The sequence below is a fragment of the Coloeus monedula genome, assembly GCF_965178545.1.
Source record: "Coloeus monedula genome assembly, chromosome: 14".
NCBI classification, from domain to species: domain Eukaryota; kingdom Metazoa; phylum Chordata; class Aves; order Passeriformes; family Corvidae; genus Coloeus; species Coloeus monedula.
Genome location: NC_138794.1, coordinates 14,844,980 through 14,872,659, shown reverse-complemented (window position 1 = coordinate 14,872,659; position 27,680 = coordinate 14,844,980). Strand labels below are relative to the sequence as shown.

Sequence of the window (27,680 nt, the reverse complement as noted above, 5' to 3'; positions counted from 1 at the left end):
ATTTACTGTCCTTTATTTAGCTCCACAAAAATAAGTGTGAGAAATGAGGTCAGTAGCTATAAAGAAGCCAATACCTATTTCTTAATGGGAATAACAGGCAATGTTTACAGTTTTCATTTGTTCCCAGGCAGACCTAATGCTTTGTGTCCATCCACATCTCTTCCTCATTTCCTGGTTCAGGCTGTCCTTGTAACAGCCTTGTGTGTGAGCTGGAACTGTGCTGGGAAACTGGCCCTCTCTGTTGCTAATGACATCAAATGCTTCTTTAAAATTTTCCATTAGAACAAAAAAATACAGTCACCTACTGAACTGGGCTAGAACAGTGACATCCCAGCACCCAAGGCTGAGGCTTTCTAGTTTTCTTTGCCAGCTGTGGATGTCCAGATGGTTGGCAATGACTCAGCAACAGGACTGTGATAATTGTGGCTGGAGTGCAGAAATGCTATTGGAGAACTCTGGCTGTCTTTGGTGTGGGGCTCACTGAGAGTGGGCCTGTCTGAATTTCAAACAGTGGAATAACGTGCAGAGGAGGGTCCTGTGGGAGTGTTGCCCAGCTGCTCTGGTCGTGTGTTTGGCTGTACCTCCCATGCCAGCGGAATGGCAGCACCGGGGATGGAGGTTTGAGTGGCGGCCACGTCTGTCAGCTGATGGTGCTCATTGGGCTGGAGTGGAGGAGAGCACAGAGAGGGTCTTCAGTGCTTTCATCCTTGGGGTTTAAATTTCCTGTCAGTCACACAGAAGTCTGTGAAATGAGACTTCATGAGTTCTAACAAGGTTCTGCTTTTCCATGCTTCAAAACTACAATAAGCCATAGTCTCCTTGGTGAAGCCCTGGGACCAGGCAGGTGTCAGAAGATGAGGACGGAGAGGCATTGAGGGACAGTCTAGCATCTCTTACAGATCCTGTGCCAAATTCAGCAATCCTTACCTCAAATGATTTCAATCACTTGAAGTTCAGGTTTTTCCCTTTTATTTCAGTAGGGGTCTCTCCCCTGAACAAGGACTACGTGATTGATTTGCTGGATTCAATTTCCTCCAATGCTAATTTCTCAATTTAATCAGCTTGATAGTCACCTACCAGTTTTGGAGCAATTTGGAGGAAGGAATGCTCTCATCCTTTCATTGTTGTTGAATATAGTCACATGAAGAACCTAAATACAAACAGATGTCCATTTTTAAAAAGTCAGCATATTGCTGAAATTTAATATTTTTGTTAGCGTCACTGACAGAGATTTTATTGCAGAACATTCAATCTCTGGTTTGTGTTCAAACAATATTAAAAGATTGTTGCTCCACTGAAATTTGGAGGGTTTTCAGTAAGATCATTCTGCCGTATTTATTTATTTATTTATTTATTTATTTAGTGTCCTGACTGGCAGAAACTGGAATTACAGAGTTCCTTTGGCTACTGCTGCTCACCTTGGGGAATGGGGTGGGGTGAGTGGCCTGTGCCCGTGCTCTGTCTCTGCCTTTCCTGTTGCATAGAGGAGGAGGCGGCTGTGCTGAACCACGACCTCCTTTGCATCCTGTGTAGGAAGCAAGAAGGTTTAGATCGGGTCTCAGGAGCAGAACCAAGGGATTTCTTTGTGGAGGGTGGTAGCTCAATGAAGTGTCTTGGCAGTGCAAGGGGATGTACATAGGGATGGGGTTCCTGTTCCACAGCAGAAGCACAGGGAAAACATGAGCAAAAGGAACCATGAAAAAATACCAAATTCTTTCAGGTATTGTGCAGATTCATTAGTTACTGTTCAGCAAAGCAATATTTAAATACTTAAAGTGCGTATGAATCTGAGTAGGTCCAGGCCAGCATGTTTGTTTTCATGTATGTATTTTAGCTTGCTGAGGTGATTATCTACCACAATGGCATTTGAGTAACTCCTGTTAAAATCACTGAATTATCTAGAAAATTTTCCGTGATTTCTCTAGCATATTTGCAGCATTCTCATTAAAACAACAAAACAAAACTTTTTCAAGTGATAATAGCTGAGTTGGAAAGTTTAAAATGTCAAAGGTCCTGTTGTCTGGGGACAGCAGCTTTTCCTGCATAAATCTGCATTTGGCCAGATGGAAAGTTCTTATGGTTGGCTGGGTCGACACATTTAGCCCTTCTGTGCCTCAAGTTCTGTTTTCATTTGGGGCGGGAGCTGGGAACACAGAGAAGATGCAGCATATACAGGAAGAAGGTGAACTTTCTAAATTAAAAGCTTTGGCTTTCTTTATTAGATTAAAACATTATGTTGATGGAAACAGCGTACATTAGTCACTGGGAAATTAAAGAAGATATTTGAAGTATGTTGGATCTGTTCTATGAAAATCAGTTTAGAAGTCATCAGTGGATCAAGTCTCCTTGGGGTTACTGCAGGAACACTGGATAAAATCCAGTTTAAAATGAAGTCAGATTATACTTGGAATAATATTCAAACTATGGGGTTAGCTTTTCTTGCCTGAAACATCTCCAGATAGAATTGATGCTTTGTCTGCTCCATGAAGTTGGAGATTTGTGTGCAGTGCTCCTTGTCAAGAGTTCTTGCTTTTAAGAAGCAAGAAGACCCAGGTGCCAGTTTTGTTGTCCTTTCTCAGTCTGAAGGCTTTTTGACTGTGAGCATAAATCTGCTTTAATCACAGTGATATCTTGTTGAATATGATGCTACTCAGTGTTAGGGAGCGGGAGACTCAGTCTGTCTGGGTACTGATGTGGCTCTTGTCACAGTATTTTGTGAACTTTTTAGAAATTATGGGAGTACTTCTGGAAAAAAGGAAGTTTTATCCTGATTTTGTGGTTTGTAATTTATAGAGCGCGTCTGGTTACTATTTTGTCCAATGCAATAAAGCAAGTCTTAGCTGTGGCGGGATCTAATATGAAGCATTCTGCCTAAAATGCTGTTTATTCTATCCATCATCCCTGAAGCCATGAAAGGAGAAACTAAATGTCATGATTAGGGTAATTCTTACAACCATAAATGAGTTTTCAGTTGAAAAACTGATGAGAAAAACTTTAATCTTACCAATGCTGTAAGCGTTCTGGGAATTTCTCTGAATCCAGCTCAACAGCTTTCAGTGGAAATACAGAAGAAAAATACAGTTAATTGCTCATCTTTGCTGTTAGCTAGTTGATCTAAACTAAGCATATTGAATCATATATACCAGCAGACATCCTTCTTCCCATTTCTAGCCAAGCCACATGTCAGTACCATCAGCACGCTGTCCACAGTCACCACCCTCATTGAAGAGATTGTCTTTCAGTGGAAATAAAATACTAGATCAAGACTTGCTTTCTGACTCCAATAGTCTTCTAATACACTTAGCTCAGTTGAAATACATTTCATTCACATCTCATTCCCATAAGCCATCCTTACTGTCTTTTGAAGGACTCACAGCCAATGTTGAAGAGATTCTCGGGGAATTTTCTGTGACTGTATTTCTGCCTGTTGCAGAGTGGAATCATGGCCTTGTGCTCATAGAGGTCTTTGCAAATGGAAATGGACATCAAGCATCAATAAAAGAATTTGACCAAACACATACAGACTGGACACTCAAGAGAGTTGGAAAATACTTAGAAGATAAAGCAGTTTAAATAACTATATGTATTGTAAAATGCAATTTAATGTCTACACGTTTGCATCAGATCTTTACCAGCTCTATTTTTTTTCTGAAGTTTATATGGATATGTCTGTCTGTAGATCCTTCCATCGGCATTTCTGTCATCTCTTTTGAAACCAACATGATTGACCTTAATTGCTGTGAACTAGCTTGTTACTATAAAGTCTATTTTTGAAAATGAAGACACAGCCAAGGTAAGAGTCTTCTGTGCTGTAGAGGTATTGAAAGAAAGACTTGGAATCTAAACTAAAACTCACTGCTAAGAGGACTGATCTGGTGTAAGAAATACCATCTAGAGCAGCAGGGCTGTGTGTTGCTGGTTTTCCATCCTATGTAACAAGCTGTGCTACTTTACATTATTTATTCAGTGGCATAACTTAAAGCTTGGAAGGTGTTCCAGTCAGGAAAAAGGGAACAGAAACAGTTTTCTTGATGCATCTGTGCACCCCAAGGCAATGCAAATTTCTGGAACAGGCCCTCATGTGCACTGTAGATGTTCTAATGTTAAATATAATGCACTGCACTATGTGTCTGTGGCTGATATCTGTCTGCAGTAATTCCCAGTTGTAACTAATACATCTCCCTATTTAATATAGTTCATAGGAAAATACCTCCATATGTTTTGAATTCTCTTGCATCTTCACTGGAGTTCGCAAGAGTATGCTGTTAATTTAATATATGATTTTGTTCCATATTTGTGTCTTGTGTAAGCTGGTCAATATACAGGCAATAAACTTGGAATAGCTGAAGTGTTAGCGCATGTAAGGTTTATTTAGTAAAATGCTTGATAGGGTCAGTGTCCTTGGCTGTATTGTAACAGAAGCTCACTGGTCTATTAGAGAGCCACAAAATTCAAAATATTTATTTCATCAGTAATCTCCTTCTCAGAATCTATCTGAATAGGTCATTTGCTTGGCAACATCTCTTGTTCCATAATTATTAATTCCAGAAGAATAGCAGCTAGTGCAACTTGAGATCTCCTGTGTTTTCCTCTGACTCCCTGTTTTCTTTTAAAGGCACAGGCATTGCACTAGGTATAATGAAGCTGTTCCCTTGCAGGGACAGGGCAATGCCAGTTCATGTCTATGCTCCTGTTTCACTGCCAAGGATCTTGGAGTTTAGGAAAATGCCAAATAAAATAGAATATTGAGTGAGGATGGATATTTAATGGGTTTTACTAGTCTGGGTATTGAATCACAGAGCAAAATCATCTTGTGTTTCTTCTTAAAAGAAGTGGATTTTTTCCCCCAAATCCATGATTATGCACTATGGATTGGGCATCATATTGAGCCGGCTGCTTACAGGACTTAACCAGCTTATTTTCACCAGAGGAGCAGGCAGTACTTCAGAAAGGAGGAGGGTGAGCTGCTGAAAGCTTGTGAGTGCATATATAGTTTTAAAGTGCTTGAGCCAGTACAGAATGGTTTCAATAGAAAAAGGATAATTGTTAACATCAGCTTTCGTACAGCTGCTTTTTGGCTAAAAGAGAGGTAATTTATATTTAAGGTCTGTGAGTGTGATCCATTATTTTTCACAACAGTGTTTTGCTGAAGTTTCCCCTCTTTGCTCCTCAGATTCTTTAGTTAATATGGCTACCTCTGCTGTTCCAGCACAGTTTCTTCCTCCATAAGGTCTGTACCAGGTGAACCCAAAATCACAAACTGTGCTTGCCCTCCATTTTTGGATAATATTTGTGAATAGCTTACATATTTGGCTGCAGTCTTGCTGCCAGACTTGAAAGGATTGCTGTATTACTGTGTTGCACTGAGTCCAACTTCAGATAGGGGCAGGGAGAAGAGCTTTGGCAACTTTTAAGGGAGCTGCAGTGGTGTGTGTCCCTCTTTCTGTGCTATGTTAGCAAGCATTAATTGATACAGACATTTAAAAATGATTTGCACAATTAAACATTCATTCCCTCTCCCTCTTAATTGCTTCGGGAAGAATGAATGTAACTAGGCTGGGCACGGTTTATTAGTTTAGCTTTCTTGATGGTTTGGAAACTTTTTTGCTATGTCCCAGTCGCCACTAAAATTCTGTATTGTTTTGTGTGGAGTAGCCTGGCTGCACGGACACAAAGCAATAGGCTAATAGGCCTCACACCACCATTGTAAGGTGATTATAAATTTAACACCTTAAAGGTAATTTTCAGAAAAGTGAGAAACTTTATTGTTTCAGGTCTTAGGAATGGTTCTGATACTTTCATGCAGAGGTAGCTGTTGGCTGCTATGGTATGGAAAGGAAAAAGTGAAGCATTAGATAAATGTGTTCTGTGTTGCTCCCTTTTGATGGTAACAAGTATGTTACCATTCAGGAGGAGTTTCTAGTTCTTAAGGGTCTACTTAACTACCATGTGATCATGCTGATATTTTCATTATTAGAGGTTCATGGTTTGACCTCCAGCATCCTATTAAAACATTTATAGTGACATGGTTCAAGGGACAAATCTTAAGTTGCTAGGAGCTAAGGTGTTTCAGGGTATGTAAGATGCAGTTGCAGCATATGTCATTACGAAACCTTTAAATCAACAGCCTGAAACCCAGATGTATGGGTTTGATGTTACCTAGGCATTTGAGGTAGCAGTTACCCTGTGGGTTGCTTTTGGTGTAATATTTTAAGATAACAGGTGATAACGTTTTTAGAAAGATTTTTAAGTGTTAACATTACTTTTACTGTGTTGGACTCAGAGTTGTACATTGACAAGTTGTACATTGTACAGGCTGTAGATACTTTCCATGTAGGACTTTGGGGACAGAAGATGATATACCTTTATTATGCCTTCTGCAGTCCAGAATGAGAGGTAGGATTTGCAAGACTGTGAAATTTCACAATTTACTGCTTTCCAGAGACAAAAACTGACTTATTGGAAATATTTTTACAATTAAGACTTTATGTTCCTTGGTGCAATTCTCTGGGACAGAGTCCAGACAGGTGCAAGAAAATCTTCCTTATTTCTCATTCTGAACTCTGAACATCTGTGTATCTAGGACTGCACTTGAGCATTGACATTTCTTTGGGGAGAAGCCACAGAAGAGCTTTATTAATGCAGAAACTGTTTGTATGAATGGTAACAGTTTCCTTGATGGGGAACAACCATATCTTAACATTTATTACATGACAGCAAATATATTTGGAATGAAAGCGATTGCTGTATCTATTATAACTAGGCACTGTGGAAGGAGGAATAAGTCAATAAATAAACATAGGATCACGAAGGATCTTGTGAGCTCTGCAAGATCCGAGGTTAGGAAATAGAACCCTTTAGAAGAGCACAGTTTGTGTTTGTTCAGTTTGTCCAGTGCCAGTCTCCAGTGTTGGAGATTCTACAGTCTCCATAAGCAAATGGTGCTTAGTTATTCCTTCAAGTGGAAATCTTTTGTGAAGTGTAATATAGATTTCCATGCTGCAGCTTTGGCCCATCACCTCCTGTCCAGTTCACAGCTGACATAGGAAGACTTCTATTCCCTTTTGTATTCTACCTCTACCTAGAGACTGTCATTCCCGCTGCTTTTTCAAAACACCACCCTTATTTGAATCTTCCTTCTTTAGCTGTGTTTACTGAAGTGCTGGTCACTCACTTTCTCCTCTGTATTGTCTTCACATGGCCCATCAGAAGAGAATAGTGTTGGACTGCATGTTGGTCCCTGCTGTGATTTGCACAGTGCCTTCTGCTTTATACTGACCTCTACAGCATTTGCTTTTCTTTTTTAAGTTCACACCTTCAGTGCCTCACATTAAATGAGATCCACTGTCACTGCTCCAGATTCCTTGTGTAATTACTGCTTCTCCATTAGTTTTTCAGTCTGTGTTTATGCAGGTGGTTGTTCTATCACAAATGTAGGATATTATACCAACCCCTATTATATTTCATCCTGCCTCTCCAGACCCTTCCCCAAGCTGTCAGCATATTTCTTGAGCTCTAATCCTTCCTTTCAGTATTGCTGCCTTTCTCAACTTGGTGTTACCTGTGAATCTCTCGTTATCCCACCATCTACCTTATGCATGAATACATAAGCTGGAGCTGTATTTGGGAAAGATCTTGCAGATTCTCACTCAGTAGGTACCAAAACCCAGCCAGTGAATTACTGAGTAGTAATTAGCAAGCAGTTTTCAAAACAACTTTGCACATCCCTTATAGTAACTTCCAGATGTCATTTTCTGAGTTTGAAGTGTCAGACACGTTTGAAAAGCCAAGCTAAATCACAGCCACTGCTTCTCCTGCATGCAGAGCCTGTTGGTAAAAGGAAGTTAAAGGGGTTTGACAAGATTTTTATCTTGACGTGTCCGTACTGGTTTCTACTGCTGTGCTGGGAGGAGTGGGATGTAGGGTGATGCCACAGATGAGTACAGGAGAGATAGATCCTAGTTTCATGTGGCAGAACTCTCAGTGTGAAAATAGTCTTTTCCCAGACACCCATTTTCCCCTTAGCTGAGAGAGATACGGGAGATGAGGCAACTTAAGCTTTGTTGTTCTGAGATCCAGTTGCTAAGAGCATAGAGGCTCGAAGTGCTACGGTCAGAGCTCGTGGAGCCCAGCTGCCGGCATCAGGGAGCAATAACTGCCTCCCAGAGCCTCCCAATTAGATCCTCCCAGATTCAAGATCACTGAGTTGGTACCTTTCAATGTTTTCCTCTCCATCTTAACATCTAACAATCAAGGCATGCAAATTTTGGAAACCAGGAAGAAAAATTAGAAGCAAAATTGCGAAGATATTTTGAGTCTCATCAGTGATCTTTGTAGCTTTTTATATAAGAATAGTCTTAAAAATAAATGTAGTGTGAAACACTGAATATTTTGGGGTTTATCTGCTACCAGAAGGGAAGCAGTGTTAAAGTTAACTGACTAAGCTCCAGGTCACTGGCATCCTAGTGAAAACGTTGTTCTAATGAGCATTCATGTTTTAAACTGATGTTTATGAGAGTGAAGGAAATAAATATCTTTGAGTATGTAAATAAAAGCACAGAATGTTTTAAGTAATCCTTAAGAATTTATCTGCCTATTACAGGACTGTGGCAAGAGGCCATGCAAATACAGTTAGGATGTTTGAGACCAAATAATAGCTATGTTAATATTTAAAGGAGTACAAGTATTTTTTATTATTTCAGAAGCACTCCTCACCTCACAACAGTTATTTTTTTAATCTTAAGACAATCTGAGCATAAGGCTCAGTCAGAACATACTGATATGTATTTCCTAAGGGACAGTGACAGTCAGTCTGGGGCTGACTTTAGCTGCTGCTTGTTTCTGATTTCATTCTTTCTGCTGTAGCTCCTTGGGTGGTAATTTCTTTGTGTTGTTCCAGAGCAAAGAATCTTCAGTTACAAACCTTTTAGAAAAGGAGTTTAGTCTCTCCTCTTGCTTTTCCTGTTGATGCACATGTATCCTGTGTATAAGAAGTATAAAACCTTGTTTAGTTTATACAAGCACAGATAGTACATTTTAAGTCTCTGTTCATCAGAGTGGCTGTGTTCATATCAGCATAGAAGACTGATGAGATTATCAATCAGAGGGATGTGAAATGAGTTCAGGAGCTGGATTTTTGGGAAGAAAAAAAAAAGAAAAAAAAAAAGTGTTTCTAAGTCACTGCTTCCTCTGGAGACAGCAAGGTCAGGGAATGACAAGGATTTTTGTGAGTTGATCCAAAATTATTTCTCGGGAAATTTTGGCAAATTCAGTCTGTTTAAAGAAACTAAAAAAAACATGGATTGAGATAACTGAAAACATTATTATTATTGTCTCTGAGTTGTGTAATTAAAGTAAAATGAAAGTTGATTCCTATATGCAAGAGTTTTGAAAACATTGTGTCATCATTTCCTGTAAATAATGATGTAGTAATTTCCATTTTTATAGATAGCATGTTAAGTTTCTTCCTTCTTTCCCCAAGCTAAATAACTCAGAAAAGTGTAACTTCAGAAAGCATTTGGACTTTAATGCAAACTGTACAGCTCAGAGCAAGTTTTGTTTAAGAAAGAAAATAAAGATTTTTTGCCAATCGTGTAACAAAATGAGTCAGTGAGAGCTGGCTCATTTTGTCAGGAAGCTGATAGCAAGAAACAGCAGCATTGTCTTCCCTCCTTCCCCTGCTGTCACTTTTGGCTGCTTGGTCCTTCTTTATCTTCATATTAAAGAAAGTTTAGGGTGCACTTCAGTGCAGAGAGACTTCTTGCATGGAGAAGAGCCATGACTTTACATGAGGCAAGGCTTTCTGTGGAGCCTTGCTTGGCGTTTTATTAAATACTGGAGATCTGGGTACTTTACTCATGGTCTTTTCATGATAAGCATTACTTTTGGGAGTTTTCACATGTAGAGCTCATGTTTTAATAGAAGAGAGCCTTCCTAGACATTTAACTTTAAATACGCTTCCTTCAGAGGTGACCGAAAGCTTTTGTCTGGAATGCTGCTGGGGGCATCGCAAGCCTTTCTTCCCATCTACTTTGGTATTTATTACTCTGAAGTGTGACGTGAAGTCCTCCTCCAGTAGAACTGATTTGAATAAAACTCACCAAGCTTGTTGTGGAACATTTGAAGGTGTATTTACTAAAGTTGCCAAAATACTGATTTATGTAATTTAACATTATTTTACATTCCAAGTTTTTGGGGCTACTAGTGTGCTGATGGAGACAGATCTGGGTGCAAGCTGAGATTCCAGAGGCCAGTAAGAGTCTAATACAGACAAACAGAAATACTCAGTTCTTTCCAATTGTAAAAACAGACAGAAAGCAGTTATCAAGCTCCTTCCAGAACATCCCAAGCTAAGAGCAATTGGGAATGATAGCTCTTAGCCTCCCTCAGGAAGTGGTCAGCTCCTCAGGGAATGGAGCACTTTTTGGTATTTTTCCAGATGAGAAATTGCACTGCATGTAGCAGGTTTTCATCTTTGATTAGTGCCAGTATAAATAAATATATAAATATGGCCAGAAAATGAGATTGTTTAGATTAGTTGTATTTTTTTTCCTCTGTAGTTTTATCTACAATAATAGGTTTCCTAAATATTTCAATTTTATTTTTAATAAAGTCTCTGTAATATAATGGCCAAGAAAACGCATCTTTCATGAACTCCTAACAGTTTATCTTATGATATTGTCTTAATGAGGGTTTTATTGATGCAGTTTTAGCTATCACTGGATATAAACAGAAACAAAAAGTTTTGAGCTCAAGCAATTGTTTGGTTTTCTTCTGCTTGCCTAGCTACATCTTCATAATTCTGATCTAAACACTGGGGGCTGCTCTGAGAAACCTCACCAGAAGTGCAGTCCACGGGAAGCTGCCATCTCCTGCCTGTGCTGAGGGCCAGAGAGGGCAACACTGTGTGGCTGCTGTGCACTCTGTAAAGTGTGAGTGATGGCTTGTAAACCAGATAAATGCCTTTTGAAAGAGCTTTCCACTGATAGAGAACTTTGATCTATGTTTGCATAGGCCAGTGGAGACATCCAGTGGCCACTGGCTGACAAATGGTTGTCTCTGGGTTGTGACTGCAAACACATGAAAGGCTGATGTGAAAAAATGCATTTTTAGGAGTTGGGGTTTTTTTTTCCCTTTAAATTCAGAAAAGAGTTCCAGATGCAACACAGTAAAAACTAAGGTCTGTGTAAGAAACTACCTGGTTATGTCATTTACAGGAGTGCTGGCCCTGAGCCTCTGTTAAACATCTAACTTGTGGCAGCTGTACTGAAGCCAACAGTCCTTACTGGTCAGGTACCATGTGAACCACTAGACTGAGTGCTTTGCTGCACTGAAATTTCATAGAGGCATATCAAACTTAAATCTTTTGCTGATTTTCAGATGTCCAGCTGATGAAGAGAGACTCATATGTGTGTGGTTTTATTAATTACTTGTTTCTAGTTGGTTTCTTTTCATTTCATTGAATAATAATTAACTTTCCAGTTATTTTTAATGCATGACAGTAAATCTGTAAGATGTTTTTAATAGTTTTTTAATGACAGAAGGATTTGGGAGGAATGGAGATAGCAGGAAAATTGAAGTAAATGACAACATTTGCAAATTTCTTATTGCCTTAAACGCTAATTATGAGGACAAGTTTATGGAACATTGTGGCCTTTCAGAAATACTCTGTTCACTGAAGAGTAGAACAAACTGTGATATAATCAGGTGAAGGTGAGGAATTTGTTGGAATGGTATTTTCCGTTTGGGCTCCGTACTTGTTAAAATGTATAAGCAGTCTCATTATAAAAGCTTGATTAAAAAAAAATTAATATCTGAACCCCAGTGCAGACAATATTTCAAATATCTATTAAATTGTTGAGACAAGATGAAGTAATAAACATCTTTATTATATGAGAAAATGAAAAGTGGAAGTCGAAAAAAAAAAAAAAGGGCAATGTTCCTCCGAGACTGGAATGAAAAATGGAAAATGTTTTTTAAAAAAAGAATCTGAACCAGAGTAATAAAAGTTTATAAGAAGTTAACAAAACTGAAAGGGACGAAGAAAAAAAATAAACACGACCCTTTCTGGTTATTGTCAAGAGATGTTCCCAAGCCTAATAAGGACAAAGTATCAAAAGAGACTCAAGTAAAACAGACCACATCACATTGCTATTTCTTTTGGAGAGCCCAAATGTAGTTACATGATAATTATTTCCTGGAAAATGTTTGCATATTGGTATTTAGAAATCTGGCAAATGGTAACTGCTGTAAAATCATTATTCCTCTGGCCACCTCAAAAACTTATAACTGTCCATCAGTGGAAAACCAACCTGATTGGGGATCAGTTTTCTCTCATGGACCTTACAGTCTCCTAAACTGCAAAGCTTGAGCTAATGCTCCGGTTCTGATAACTAAGCCCACGCAGTCTATTAGCCTAAACAGGGAAACCTTAAATAAAGTAGCTCTGCTTTCTTGAAGGCTTTGTAGAGAATGTGGTGTGTTACGTTTCATATGCGTTTTCCTTCTTTGTATAGGAAGCTGTGTAGTCTGGGTTGCCTGTGTTTAGTAGTACACCAATACTTGTCATCTATCCCGAGCACCACAGGGGATCACTGCTGGATCCACATTGTGGAATTGTCACATTTAGGTGTTTCTGGCCTGCTGTGTCACTCTAAGTCTGCAATGGAGCTGCCAGCTTACAGCCACAGCAGTATGTGAAAGGACCAGACTTGTGCTGTGGGGTACTGGACCTGTCTTCATTTCCCTGTATGTGCATGTCTTGCAGCTCCTCCTATATAAAAAGAAAATCTTTCAGGGGCCTTAAAGATCACATATTTTCAACTCCCCTGCTGTGGGCAGGGATGCCTTTCACTAGACCAGGTTGCTCTGAGCCCCATAGCTTCTCAGGGCAACCTGGGCCAGTGCCTCACCCCCCTCACAGGGAAGAGTGTCGGTCACCTGCAAGTCTGTTGCTGAAATCCCACCCAATCCCAGCACTGTTAAACTTTAACTAAAGGAGATGTTACATGGATTGACATGAGCACATCTCTTAAAAGTTTTTCCAGTGTCTGCTATGCTCCATTACACTTCCTGTAAAGCAGATTCATTGCTTTTATCATGAGTAAATACTGAATTACAGCCCATGGCAAGCTGGACCCTGAAAATAACTGAGCTATGCAGAGACAACTTGTTCCTGGAACAATTGCTTCTGACACATCATGGATGAGTGTATCTTGGCTCGTTATGGAGAAACACTGAAGTTGACTTTACAAGGCAGTTTGCACACAGAATGAAGCCTAATTTAAATTTGCTTAATCCTATAATGTAGTATTAACATGATATTTGCTTGCCAAGAGTGTGCATGCCACTTCTGTGTGGGTACCCTCAAGGCACGTTTCTCAAATTGCTCAGCTTGTTATTAACTATTTTTAGATGTTTAGGCAAACTTACAAAAACTGACAAATGGTAAAAGCATTCTGTAATGTTCTGTGGAGAACTAGAACTGCTATGTAGATAACAACAGGGAGTCTGGATCTCACATTAAATTAAGATTTGGACTAAGGAACCATCAAGGAGGTTTTGTGCATTTCAGTCCCTACCTCATGGCATGGGGAACGTGAAATTCCTTTGTTGTATCACTTATTCTGATTGCACCTACAGCCAGCATTATCTGTGGCAGGAGATTTAATGTGCATGCTATAAGAGGCAGTACATGCTCCAATCAGCTTGAAGTCTCAGGAGATGAGACAGAAAGGAAGAACTCGGTACATTCTTTAAGGCCAGTCAGTGTACGATGTCATTTAGTTTACTGATAGTTCCATTCTGATTTGATTTGGGTATTATTTCCTGGGGTTTTTTTTGGTCTGTGACTATTTTTAATTTCCCTCTGAACAACTGAATACATTATTTATCAAAGGTATTGTGGTTGGAATGCTCTTTCTTCTGACATTTTTTCCTAAGAATATAATTAGATTGCAATTCTGTGCACTGGCAAGCTGCCTGCTGAGCTCTCTGTGTCTCTTCAAGCTTGCTGCAGAGCAGCTCAATCACAGCCTGGCCTCCTTATCCACCATGCCCATGTGCCTCCCCACAGCCTTTCCTTGGGTGGGGGATTTATGAGGATGGCAGAACGCGTTGAAAGAGGAAGCTGAAGGAGGGCAAGAGCTGACATGAAGTCCAAATGCCCTCCCACACATGCTGTGGTGTGCAGGTGGAGGGGTTGGGAGCCAGAAGGCCTGAGGGGAGAGTGGGACTGTGCAATGCTGAGGGGTTCTGGTGGTGTGGAGGGTGGAAGGCATGTGGCCACACAGGGTGACTGGTCGTGGTGACCAGCCGTGGGCTGTGCCAGCCCTGTCCACCTCAGAGAAGGTGGCTGGAATCGGGGGACTGTGCATCCCACCGTGCCACTGCAGGGCCCCTCAGCATGGCACCAGGGCATGTCAGCATAGTGCTAACATTTGAAAATACTCCTCAATGAAATGCAAGCAGGTCTGTTCAAAAACTCCTGCAAGTAGGAATGTTTCTGGAGGGGTGACTTTCTGCCTTGTTATACCGTGCACGTTTTCTAGATTTACACTAGGTGTTTTGTGAGGACTTTAATTTCTTACACTTTAATTTAATGAAAGGGCGTGGGATGAGGGTGAAATTGGGCAGAGGGATGGGTGCACAGAGGAGCCGATTGGCCCGGTGCGCCGAGCAGCGGCTGAGGGAGGGCACGAACGCCATCGCTGCCGGCACTGCCCGGCCCTCGCTGGTTCCCATTACGCCCATGGGCTCCCTCAGGGCTGAACCTGCTGGGAGTCGGCGTGGGGAGGGCTGCTCCCGGGGAGCGGCTGGACCCGGGGCGAGAACGAGAGAAGAATGAGCGCGTTCAGTTGCAGGCAGTTTTCGCTTGTTTTACGCTCTCCCGGGAGTTTTCTCCCTTGGCCCATGTCGCGTTAGGCCCGTGCCCGGTGCTGCTCTCGCCCTGAGGCGCCCGAGCCGGGCCGGCCTCCCCTCATCGCGGTGACACCGCCTGGGGCTGGGAGCGTGTTGTGGCCTCGGACACGCCTGTGCTTTCCCTGTCATGGGATTAAAAGATCAGGATTGTTCTTTGGGTGTCAGCCTGTGAATCCCGGTGGAGGACACTTCTTCCCTTGCTCACTTGTGGTTCCCAGCGGGCATACGGCTGTTGTCCCCTTTTCAGAGCCTGAGGAGAGGCCTCAGCCTGAAATGCTGCTGGAGTTTTGAACTCCAGCCACTGGTTGTAGTGTCATAACACCTAAATTCCTCTTTTCCCCTTAAAAAATTTGTGTATATGCTTACCAGTTGAATTTTTCTCCTCAAACCTCTACTGCACTGAAATCAGCAATGAAATGTGTTTATATTTGTGATTTAAGTTTGATCAGTAAAATCAATCTTAGGAGATTGGTGGAAAGTTTTCACTGCAATGTGTGCTCTGCTCTGTGATGCAGAGTAGGTACAGTTTGCAATGCAGTGTGAGGTCTTGCTTGGTGTCCTTAATGGAGATGTGGAAGGTGGTAGAACTGTGCTGTGGTCCTGCTTTAGCATGCCTGGCTCTTATTCCTCATAGGGAAAGGTGGAAGGTAAGTTTCAATAGAGGACTTGGGAAAAAACCGACTCCTGAGTCTTGCAGTTTGGAGAAGACCAGGACGTTCCTGAGGTACTTAAAGGCTAGTTTAGTAAGGCTGTTTTAAGGAAAGTACTGATTTTTTGATTTAGATACTTTTTCAGTCTGTGAAATGAAAACCAAACATTACATGTCACCAGGAATGTTTACTAAAGGCACCTCCGTCAGTTAAATCAATAATGAATATGTCTGGCAGAACCTGTGTGGTAACATTAAATTTCACCCAAGTTCACTATTTAATAAGGTAGGATAAGGTGAGATTTTGCACAAAGACTTGGTTATGCTAAGGTGAGCATGTGAATAAAAAACAAATACACTAGGAGGACATATTAAACAGTACCTGTGTAATGAACTGTCCTAGTAATTGTGTCACACTTTAAAAGAGCTGAGGGTTTTTGTGCGGAAATGTGTCTTGTTGCCAGCTAGTTGGGAAGGCCTTCACGGAGAAGTGTTACTGTATCCCTGGGGGTCAGATAGATCTTTTTGTAAAGTCTGGGATCAGATTACATGGTACTCAAAAATGTGGCTTTGGAGGAATCAATCGCCCCACAGCTTCTTTTTTAATTGACATTTTATGTCCAGTTGCCAAGCCAATAGTGCAGCTTGACCTAGCACCTAAACTGTACAACCTCAAGAATTACGGCAAAACACAGAGTCAGGGAGGTTTTTTTTTACCGATGTGGTGTCTTGTTCTACATGGGAATTCTAAAATGTGTTTGTTCTGCTGTAATTTCTGCACCTTATACAATAATACATAATGCTTACATAAAATCTGTATGGGAAATGCCTGTCATTCAGCAGGGGCAATTCAGTTAACAGATTTTGCTCTTTGTAGACAAGTTTTTTTCAGATTTTTCACATTTGGGGATGTTGTCTTTAGGTAGTGTGATTGGTATATGCCTCACCAAGGCACTACCTTACAGGTGCTTATTAAAAGAATCTGAATATCGAAGGCCAGAGGGTTATAGGATATGTTTGTTGTTAAGGCCTGATTTGTTTGTTTGTTTGTTTGTTTTTGGTCAGAGACAGTGACTGTTCTAATATTTCTTTTTGTCTGAGTGGGAACAGTTCCTAATGAGAAAGAATGAAACAAAGAAATCATGAAATGAGAATTAGTTTTTTACACAGCAAGTAATCTCTACTGTGCTGCATTAGCAATGCAGTAGGCTGACCTATCACAGCAGAAGTGAAGGAAGAGAGGTCCAGGAAAAAGTATCATGCTTCAGCAGGTAATTTTTTCATCTTTGAGTAACACAAAACTTTTACTGGTATCTAGAAGGCCAGCTGATAATTTCAAGAATAAGTATTTTAAAGTATCAAAACCATGTGGGGGAGAATCAGTAGAGGAAGAATACGGGAATGTGAGGCTTCAGGTCACTGAACTTAAGGGAACCAACAGAGAAGATAAGGACATTTCAGAAACCCTAAATGGCTTGTTTGACTTGACTTTAGAGAATGGAAAGATAAGAAAATGTACTCTGCAGAGGTGCTGCTTGATTGCTAGCTTTGCATGTTATAAAAATAGGACACTTTTCAGACATAGAAAAGGACAAGTTGACTTAAATTGTAATGAATCACTGAAACTGGGCTATATTTATTTGAGAATTCTGAATATAGTTATGTGTGAAGTGATGAAGCTGCTAAAGAATAATGCTCAGTTTATCATTAAACCTAGCTGTTACACTTGGAGATTGAACTGCAGGAAATAACTCCGTTTGGGTTTTTGCATTTTTGTTGTTTTTTTGGTGGGGTTTTTTTTTTTAATGACTAAGTGAAGTCCTTGGGATGATAAGCTGGTGAATCTAAAAAAAAAAGTAGCCAATGGAAGAATGACTGCCTTGAATGTGGCATGCATAGCTTCTGCAAAAAACCCCAAATTAGGTAAACAGATCTTTGACCTTTCTTAGAATCAGTAAATGTTTTTGTGGATTTTATGAGAAGATTGCTGGTCAAAAAACATGATGTATATGAGTGGCAGTTAAATGTGTTCAGCTCTGTGAGAGAAAATCTAAGATCCAGAGTTCAGAATTGGTCTGCATTAATCCTGTGTCTGCACAGGGGGTAACTGAAGTTGAGCTGAAAGTTTGGTACTTAAAATATGTAAGTTTGGTACTCAGTATAAAACAGTTGTTTGATACATATTTGAAGTGATTCCATTTATTTATTTTGGCTTTTTGTTATGTCTTAGCTGAAGATTCAAAAATACACTGAAGTCAAGTAGAAAATCCTGTGAACACAATGTTTTAGTATTAAACGAGGGCACACAGCATCTTCTTTGACAGATTAAATAGTAGGTTTCAGTTTTGGTATAGGCAATGAGCTGAAGCTTGATGAAGTGAGAGGAATTTTAGTTCATTATTGTGGCAGCAATGAAGTCTTGTCAAAAGAAGAAGGATTTCTGTTTGGACCTCGCTGCCACTGTGTATCAGTGCTGCTCTTGGTTGGAAAGAAACTGAAGGTACTGTTATGTCAGTTAGCAAATGAGGGTAATAAGCTGTGAGCAACTCTGACATGACAGATGATTTGCATCAGAAAGGCTACAGAAACATGTTAGCAAACCTGATAGTTTAAGATATGGGGAGTATTAGACTCTATCTGCTTAAGGAACAGATTTTCAGAGGAGACGATAACGTCTTGCTTCTTGTCTTCTGTGTTCCTTGCACCCAGATTTCAGTGGACTGATTTCCTATTGGTTCTTGTACATCAGCAGAAATCATGGAGTTTTGAATAATAATGCATTTTATATATTCTTGAAAATGAAAGAGGTTTTTTTTTTTTTTAGTGGAATAGAATGAAAGAGTTGTGTTTTTTTCAGTAGAATAGCCACTAAAGGGTAACTTGTAAAACTGAAAAGAAAAAACAATGGAGTTTTTAAAAATGTGCATCTATCTTGTTTGAAATGTTTCTCAGTGCTAGGTGTTTGTATGCTTAACCAACCTGAACAGACTGCAGACTGTAAGTGAGCCTGATTTGATGCACATCCTTCCGATTACGGTGTGATTTTGCTGACACTTAGGAGTTATGAAATGCCCTAACATGTTATTATGCTTTAAGAAGACTAACTGGGCAATGTTTTTACAAAACTAGAAATACTCTTGGTCCTTTAGGGAAGTGTCGGTCATTAACAACTCAGGTACTGTTTACATTGTCATAAGGAGTGTTGGAATGCTAACCTTGGAGCTGGTTTCTTAATCACCATTCATTTGATGCGGTCACTCACACTGCGTTGTTTGCATATTTGTTTCTTCCCCTCAGACCTTACTGCTCATTTAACGAGCTTTTCCTTTGCCAATCTACTGCTGTGTACTTTGTAACGGGGCCTTGTGTGTGTGTCCACAGTGAAGGGGAGTCAGAAGTGTGAGTTGAACTGCCGGGCCATCGGCTACCGCTTCTACGTGCGCCAGGCGGAGACGGTGATCGACGGCACCCCCTGCGACCCCAACGGGACTGCCATCTGTGTGGCAGGGCAGTGCAAGGTAAGGCAGGGGCTGCCAAGGCTGCCTTGAGGCGGCTGAAACCTGTGCAATGCTGTCTTAAACTTACTTCTTTTTATTTTATTAAAGTAGATGTGAAAAACATTAACTTTTATTATTACAGGTTGTTTTTTTTCTGTAACTAACATTTCTGTTTACTGAGAACAAACTATGGAATGCTGAAGGGATGGATTCAGGAGGTGTTTTAGCCACTATTAAGGTGACTGCCAGTGAGCTTTTTCCACATACTTGACTTTCTACAGAAGAGGTTCTTAGAATCAGAACAAAAAGATTGAAAGCTTAAATAAGAAAGAAATGCAGTATGTTTCTTTGATTCAGTTTTAGAGTGGAGATGTTTTTCAGAGTCTGCAACAGAATGGTTTCTTTTGATTTCTTTAGAGCTGCTGCTAGTCTAACTTGTCTGATTGGGCCACATTTGCCTCAGGTCTTACTGGCTCTCCATTTACTCAGCAGAGAAGTTCTTCTCTTAGAAGACACTCGAGTGAATGGTTACTGTTCATGGGTTCAGAAGGAGCTGCTGTGTTGACTTTTTGCAGTCTGCTGTGTAGATTCCCTTTCAAATGAATAAATACACTTTTTGCAGGATGGTAGCAATTTTAAACAAAATCTTACAGTTTTTTGAAAAAAAAAGTTGGTAATCTTTCAAGTAAGGTTAGTGAAAGAAAGAAATTCCTAGAGAGGGGCATTTGTCACTTGGCTGATGTTTCCTACATATGTTGGCAAAAGATGCAGAAGTGGCTCAGATGTGACTCATGAACTCAAATAGTGAAAGGTCAAGTTTTCAGTTTAAGTAGTTGGTTTGCCAGGGGAAATCACTGATGAACACAACCTTGTCTTTGGCATGTCCCAATTCCTCTTACTTGTGCACATGTGGACAATGCCATGTTTGTTCCTGTTCTGTGTTTCTTAGTGCGAGCAAAGCCATAGCTTTGAATTTTCTTTGTACATGATAGATCTGGGTGAAGTTGATTGTGCTTTAGAGCTTCCCTTGATCTCAGACCAATTCAGAAAGTGCCAGAAATTTGTTTTAGTTTTAGTTCTGATCTGTGACTCAGAAAACTGATAATTGAGTTGTGTCTAACAAATATGTGGTCTCTGTCACCCTCTGTTGGACATTTTTTTGCATTACCAGAACAATAATATCCTGGTGTTACAAGCCATTATCTATTTTGTTCCCAGGACCATTGGTTTTGGTTGGTATTTTCAGCTTACGTTATTCTTAGGAAAAAAAAAAAAGATGGAAAATGCTGCTATAATAAAAATTACTTAGAAGTATAGTAGGAGATGAAATAGTCCTTTAAGAAAACTTAAAAAGTTAGAAAACCCAACAAATTAGGGTATTTTGTCATAAGAACATGTTGTCTGTGACACTGTAATAAATGGCACATATAATAATGCAAATACTACAAAAAGAGTTCACTTGTCATTGATATGATTGTGTATTTCCTGATCTAGACTAGACTGAATCCTGATGAAATTAAAAATTCCTAAATGAATTAAATACTTTAAAAATAAAACTAGGCAAAGTAGGAAGAATGGTGTGATATTCTACCTATGCAGAAGAAAGAAGTTAGAACAATGATCTTGATAATCAGTTGTGTTATTTCTGTGTGTTTGGTTTTCTGCACACTTGAACAATATTATTTCTGATGGATTTTGTTAAGTGAACATATGTTTTCACTGACAGTCTTATTGAGTTCCACTTTTGTTTTTTAATAGTTTTTATTTAGTGCCACAGCTAGTTATTGCTAATACATATGCTTTGAATATGTTTCAGTATTACTGAGTATGTGGGGTTTTTTTAATACATTTGCTACTCCTCTTCTAATCTTACATTTGTTAAATTAGAGTCACTACGAATGGGACTTCCTTCAACTTGCTATTTAAACAGACACTTCTGACTTCTTCCTTCAAGATATTTTTTTCTTATTTTGTTTAAAATGAGTATATCTTTATATTTCTTCTGGAGACAGTGGGTTGGTCCTACTCAGTAACTTTTAAGCTTAGAAGAAAAATGCACGGAGAATACTGAGGAGACTTTATAAGCAAGCTGTGAGAAAAGAATGTTCTTAATAATTTTGATCTTGCCCATAGATTAGGAAATGTACCTCTAGGGCAGCACGTTGCATGTGGTTTCGCACGTGTCTAGGACACTCCCACTAGCAGAAGTCCTCCCGGTACCTGGGCAGGTGTGAGTACCGACTCAAGGTAGTTTGGGAGACAGAAAAGTTCTTTGGGAGCTGTGAAACGAATTGGCTTTGCAGAGATGTTGGTTACCACGTGGGGGCGCGCTTTACAAAAGGATCATGTAGCATTTCGCCCAAAATTCTGTTTGGGTGGGAACTGTAGATACCTCTTAAAGGTATCTGAAACAACTATTTTCTGTCTCCTGATTTTTATATTACATTTTCTTTTGCATTGTGGTTTGTTTTCATCTTCCAGTTAACTTCTGAAGTTAATTGAAAAATATCTAAGCAGTTTTAAAATGCACGCTGTGAGTAACTTCAGTAGCAAAATAATTGGTAATAGATATTTTACTTGCTTTAAAAAAAAAAGTGCATCAGGTACTGAAAACTTGCAGACTTTCTAGGGAGGTAAGTTGTGTCAGCTATAGGAAGCACAGCCAACCATGCTAAATCTCGTCAGAAAAAAATGATGAGGCAAGGAGCTCCTATTTGGAACTGTGCTGAAGTTTGCTAGTGTCCAGGTAAGAGAACTGTAGGTGACATTGTTGTTTTAAGTTAGGGGACTTTTAATGGCTGTAGGATCAGAGGTGACAGATCAGGATGATGAGAAGTGTGTACTTTCAATAAGTTAGGGTTATTCTCATGACTGATACATGTTGAAATATAGAGTAGTCCTATGGTTGTCTTGTAAGGTTATAGAAGCTGTTTTCTGTAGGAACCTCAGCTTACTTGTGCCATGTTGATTGCTTACATTGAAAAAAGGTCTGGGGTAGATTCGGAGTTTTTCTGTGTGTGCTTTCTTAAAATTGGAGCCAGACTTCTCTGTCCTCTTGTGTTTACTTTGTAGGTTCTTCTGTGTGAGTACTCTGTACTGTACTAGCTTCTGTGAAGCTTTCCTCTTTTTTCCTTTGGCATTACTGTGTTCTTTTTAAATCACTAATAATATAAGGAAGAACCTGATCTCTAGATTAACAAAGCAGAAGCAATGGCACATAGATACCTATATCTGTCCTTCACCTGATTTACAGAAAATGTTTGTGGTTGCTTGTTCATCCTGCTTGGTTGTGTTGAAAGGGGGTGTATTCTTCACTGAACAGGAACTTTGTAATGCTTTCTGTCATGAGATTGAAAGAATTTGAAAGCAGCCTGAGAAACTGTCCCCAATGAAACATGGTCTGTGCACCAGGGGCGTGCTCTGGCTTTCAGTTCTTTGGTGTTGGCATTGCTGTTTGGTACTGGGGAGCACAAAGGCGAGTGACAAGTGGTGCCAGGTACTGTTTGTATTTGAGAAGGACCAGTGTGATGAACTGTTTCTAGTTACTTGATCTTACCCTAAAAGTTGGCCTCGAAACAGCTTACACTGTTTATATGATGGGATGTTGAGAAGGTGCATTCTGCTGGGAATTGTCACCAAGGTTTTCCCCAGCATATGACTGCACAAAGGATATGCTCTGTAAAAGTGGGAAGTCAGATCATGGAGCCTATGACTTTCAGATGCTGAAATGCATTGTAGAATCAAATAAGAATTAAATCTCTTGTTTGTTCATATTCAAGGCTTGCTTTTGTCTTACTGTTTTGTTTGGTTTTTATCAATAGTTGCTGAGGACACAGTGGTCTGAGCTCAAGACCTTTTTTATAGATAGGTGGGATGCATTCAAAGAAGCTCATATTGTGTATGTAGCCTCTGTTGAAGGCCTTTTTGTTCAAGGAAAAATGGTTGCTCTCTAAAATATACCACAGATGTGAAAAACTATGGTTACAATAGAATGTGCTCTCCTTCTTTTGGCTTTTTCATAGGTACCATTGTAATTTCTTGGCTCTTGGAAATAGGACTGTTCATTGTTTCTCTTCATAATGACTTGCTAATGCCAAGCTCTGCATTGGGAAACACCTACCAGGCATTAATAAGTTGTTAATGGAAGAAACAGGTTCCTGGGAGCTAAGAAATAACTGCTTGTTGCCACTTCTTCCCTTTGTTTGAATAGTTTTTGTTAAATGTTTTACAGAGTGAATCTCTGTGAGATTTCTTGTCCTCACTCTCTGTAAAGTCTTTTATCCTTCTTTCATTTATAAAGCAACACTAAAATTTTTTGGTGTATGATCTTTGACCATGACCTAACTTGTTTCCGATACCTGATACACAGGAGGGGCAACCACTGCACCTAAAAACAGTGAAAGGATAACTTTGCGGCCTTTGAACAGAGCTGAAACTGATGTGAAATCTGGTGATAGGTGGTTGTGAGTAGCAAACATTCAAGTTCAAACGAAATGATTAAGCACTGGATCTGTATATTTGTTCTTTTCCCATTGTCTATCAGCCTCTAGTTCTGAAAAAGACCTCATAATCCAAAGGATGGAGCTCCTCACTCTTCCGTGGAGCTGCTGTCTGAATCTATAGTTCTGCATCTTTCATTTTGCTATAAATGACCCAGTAAAACAGATGTCGTCAGGATCAGATGTTGCTTACAATGACATTTAACATTGAAAAAACACCAAAAAAACCCCCAAACCAACCTAAAATGGTATTATGAAATATCTTCATTCTAAAATTTTATTTTATTTACTTTATATTAAAAACAAATTATTTTATTTATTTTAAATGTGCTACATAGAGTGTTGCTTGGAAAATGTTTGTTTTGCTTCAGTTTGAAGCAAAACTTGGTGCTGAAGTGTGGCATAGAATGGCTAATCCATATTCTGATTATCTCTCTGCTCTACTCTCTGTCTCTGTTCTCCTGTCAGATGTGGTCAGTAATGTCTAACCCGCTTGTAGGAAGCACCTTGAGATATATGAGCGAAGTAAGGGAGTTTTGTGTACCTTTATTTTGTTCTTATTTCTGCACTTTTTAAAACAATTATTTTTCAGGTTTGAATGTCTTTATGAAAGGGTAGAATGTAATTCTTATCTGCAGTATGCCTTTGTCGTCATTGATTGGCTGACAGTGTTAGAAAATACATACCAGCTTTGAGCTTAATTGTGTCACTACAAAAGTTGTTCTGAATGCAAATGCTGTTATCTCTAGTGATTAAGTGACACAGTTAGGGAATCTAATTATACTTGAGGTACGCGTCTCTTTGAACTAGTTTGAAAATTATATATTTAAAACAAACCCAAAGGAAACCTAAAAAAAAAAAAAAAATCTTAAATTTTCAAGAATGCTGGGGGATAGCAATGGAGTAGAAAATAAAACAGTGCATGTTGTTGGGCCTTGTTTTTTTCCCTGATTAAACAGTTTGATGTATGTCAGGTTGGAAGTAAAGCTGGGCTTGTTTATCAATAGTTAATTATTCCCTAGTTTGGAATAATCAAATGATCACTCCAGTTTAGTTTTAAAGAAACAAGATACAGTCCTGTGGTGCACTGGTATAAAAGGGTGCTGGGAGTGTTTATGAAGAAACATTCAGTAACACACCAGTCCCTTCACGTGGTTGTTCATAAAGAAACCTGAACTCATGATCACTGCTTTTCCTTCTGAAATACTGGGTTTCCGTGATGGGGAAATTAAGTGTAGACAAGAAAAAAGCAGTTTGGATAAAAATAGAAAATAAATGTGATCTCAGCTATTCCTTTTTCTCAATCCCTTGCCAAAGTATTCAAGAATGCACTCTAGCAAAACAAGTTATGGTAGCCCATAGTAAGATTGCAGCACTGTCCAGCATTCACAAAAGAGGAAACCAGTGAAGAGCTGTGTACCCTGTATTATGGTTGAGGTGAAGGGTCTGATGTCATGTCTCCTATGAAGAAATTACTAAGTTAGAGTTAATACCTTTTAAGTGACCAATAGAACTAAACCTGTTTTGTTTTATATTACAGCAGTTCAAAAAAAAAAAAAAAAAACCACCAAGAAATTTCAACCAATTGAAATAGATTTGATTTCAATGAATGTATGGGAAAGCAGTTGTAAAAGAGAGTCATGCAGCTAGTGCAAGACCCCTCTTCTGAGGTTAAACAGCAAAAGGAAACAAAGTAATTTAGATTTTATTGTAAAGAAACAAAGAGGGGTACAGCAGAAGTAATGTTGTGAAATGCACATTTAAGGGATCTGTTAAACACCTGGACAAGCAAGCAGTGGAGAGAAAGCTATTAAGAATGGGACCGGCTGCATAAGTATTCATTATTGTTCTCCTGTCAGGGTAGGGGTGAAAACTGCAATTATTCCTGAAGTATAAATGATCCCTTTTGCTTTTAATTGGCTGAATTCTGTTTCTCGTGCTAGAAACGTTCAAGCCATTTGACTTTCAGCATCCCATTGTGGTGATTGGCTTGGGACTTCCAAAAATGGCTTATAGATTCCTCTCTGCAGAATGCTTAAAAAGATCCTGGCACCTTGGTTAGATGCCTGAAAGTAGAGATTGCCAGCAGACTCCCTCAGACAGGTATTAACAAAAGAGCATCTGATTTTGGCTTACTGTCTGTGTGTTCTATGGCAGTAGAGGCTCTGAGTGGGCAGCATCAGTTTTGTACCATTGTCCCAGGAAAGTTCTGGAAAGAGGAACTTGTGTAGTGCAGGGGCAGTGTTATGTTATGCACAAAAATGAAAATGGAGAAGCTGCTCTTGAATTTATTGTTGTTCGGTCATATTTATACTAGAAGAGTGTAATTGGAAACAGTCACAAGTTATTGTATCATGATAATCATAAGAAAAGCAAGGGGAATAAAAAAAGAATTGCACAGTATTAGAGCAAACTTGTATGGTATCACATATTTCATGAGAATTCTCATTTGGTTGTGTGCTTTCTCTCTGCTTGCTTGCATGGTGTCTGTTACTAAATTTAACCTGCAGGAGGGTTGGAATGTGCAGTAAAACTTAAAGTTATTATACATAAAAAAAAGACATATGTATGCTAGAGACAGCTTATTAGCAGGTTGATGTGTTCGCATGGCAGGTGGGGACATGAAGTAGAAGGGAGGCTGTTTATGAACATTTGTGGGGAAAAATAAAGGCTTGCATGTGTGAGGATTTATGAAGTGAGTGCTAAAACAATAATTGAAACAATAAATGGAATTAGTATTTCATTTTAATTTGATTTGTTTTGTTGCTTTCTCTGTCGCTTTCAATCCATGCTGCCTCCTGTGATGTCTGTGGTCTGGAGATTAGGCTTTTTTCTTTGTTTGCAGTTGTGCTCCCTTGTGCTAGCAAAGTGTTAGCAATTATGCTGTGTTGACCAGTGGTATTTCAGGCCTCATCTAAAAGTCAGAGTTCTTAGAAATACAGTATGGAAGTGTATTTATTGCTAAAGGTCTGTTCATCTCCTTTTTTTTTTTTTTTTTTTTTTTAATACTCTTATACCACTTGGTGACAGGTGAGTATTGGTAATATTTTATTATTGTTACTACTGATAAATCACTGATTAGGTGAAAATTTTATTACAGTGCAGTCATTTCAGGAACTTCAGAATTTAGGCACTAGGATTTTTTCTTTGTTAATTATAATAAACTATCAGAAGCCAGTAATCCAGAGGTCTTTGTGAAAATAGAGGAATTTTTAGGAAGCAATGAAAGTGCAGCAAAATACTGTCTGACCTAAGCTGATTTTTACTAAGGAGCCAAAGAGTAAGTTAATGCTTAATTTTGTTTTGATGACTTTTAGGAGCAAATTGAAAATGCTAATAACTGTAACAGAATATTCCAAAATACCTATTATTTAGTCAGGAAACTGGAACAGCAATCTTGGAAATCTACAGGAAATTAAGTATTTAGGCTTTGTTTTCATTTAACTACATTATAATATTACTTTAGAGCCTGGAAGGGGTCCAGTGTGTTTTTAGGCACTTCTATTAAAGCAAAGATTACAATTTTGATAGACCAAGATAGGCAAATTTGTCACATTAATAAATAAATCCTTGGGAAGAAGGATCTAGTTCTGTGTATGCATCTACTTTTCTTTTTATGCAGCACCTGCACACACAGATATAGATGCACCCAGACCGAATAGCTGAGGAGCTGTTCTTAAAATATGCTTGAAGTATTGACTTACTGTGTTAAACCAAAGCTGTGATAAAACTGTAACTCTTGAGTTAGGAAGGTGCCATTGTGTCAGTGTCTGATGGAGAGATTGAGTCCCTGGGCTAAGTAGAGTGGCTACTTCCAAGACCTGCTATGGATGCAGATCCCTATTCCAGCCAAAGTAGCTGGGCTGTTCTGCAGTGGATTTCCTGTGGGACCTTGGATATTTCATTTAACCTCTGGTTGTTGTTAGTCTAGCACTGTGCAAAGGTACTGAGTGTCTGCTGGGAGTGCAGTCGAGACCCAGAAGCTCTTTTTTGGACTCTGTAGCCCTGTTAAGAACCAATTTTTTTAACCAAGGTGTGAAGCCCAGTAGTTTTGTGACCTCCTTCCCCTGGGTGGCTTGCTGGGAACTGGTTCTCATCTCTTCCATATGATGCATC

General features: G+C 39.4%; 1 protein-coding gene across 2 annotated transcripts in view; it reads left to right on the top strand.

The window, feature by feature from the left end:
• THSD4 (thrombospondin type 1 domain containing 4) overlaps positions 1–27,680 on the top strand; it is a 244,065-nt gene that overhangs the window by 92,366 nt on the left and 124,019 nt on the right. For both annotated transcript variants that reach the window (XM_082290825.1, XM_082290827.1), the window contains exon 7: positions 18,950–19,086. In XM_082290825.1, coding sequence (XP_082146951.1) covers positions 18,950–19,086 — 137 coding nt within the window. The remainder of the gene's footprint in view (positions 1–18,949; positions 19,087–27,680) is intronic.